The 214-nt window shown below is 67.3% G+C and overlaps 1 protein-coding gene across 1 annotated transcript in view; it reads right to left on the minus strand.

Moving 5' to 3' along the window:
* Positions 1–214, minus strand: part of PDZD3 (PDZ domain containing 3) — a 4,925-nt gene that overhangs the window by 2,636 nt on the left and 2,075 nt on the right. Inside the window, exons 5-6 of the mRNA XM_015560631.1 lie at positions 173–208; positions 1–67 (exon numbers count right to left, since the gene is read on the minus strand). The exon at positions 1–67 is cut by the window's left edge and continues 26 nt beyond it. Coding sequence (XP_015416117.1) covers positions 1–67; positions 173–208 — 103 coding nt within the window. The remainder of the gene's footprint in view (positions 68–172; positions 209–214) is intronic.

Genomic DNA, 214 nt, shown 5'->3' on the forward strand with positions numbered 1-214 from the left:
GGGGGCACCCCTGCCCGCTCCGCGGCTCCTCCAGGACTCAGCACCAACCAGAAAGAGCCTTGATGTTCTGGAGGTCCCCCCGCCCCCCACATACACACAAAAGCAAGTGTGAGTCAGGCTGCCCAGGGCCGGCCGAGGCCCCTGACCCCCCCACCCCAGCCTCGGAGCTCACCGTGGGTGACGCTGAAGCCAAAGCCACCCTCGTCTCTCACGA

Source organism: Myotis davidii, unplaced genomic scaffold (genome assembly GCF_000327345.1).
Source record: "Myotis davidii unplaced genomic scaffold, ASM32734v1 scaffold355, whole genome shotgun sequence".
Taxonomy (NCBI): domain Eukaryota; kingdom Metazoa; phylum Chordata; class Mammalia; order Chiroptera; family Vespertilionidae; genus Myotis; species Myotis davidii.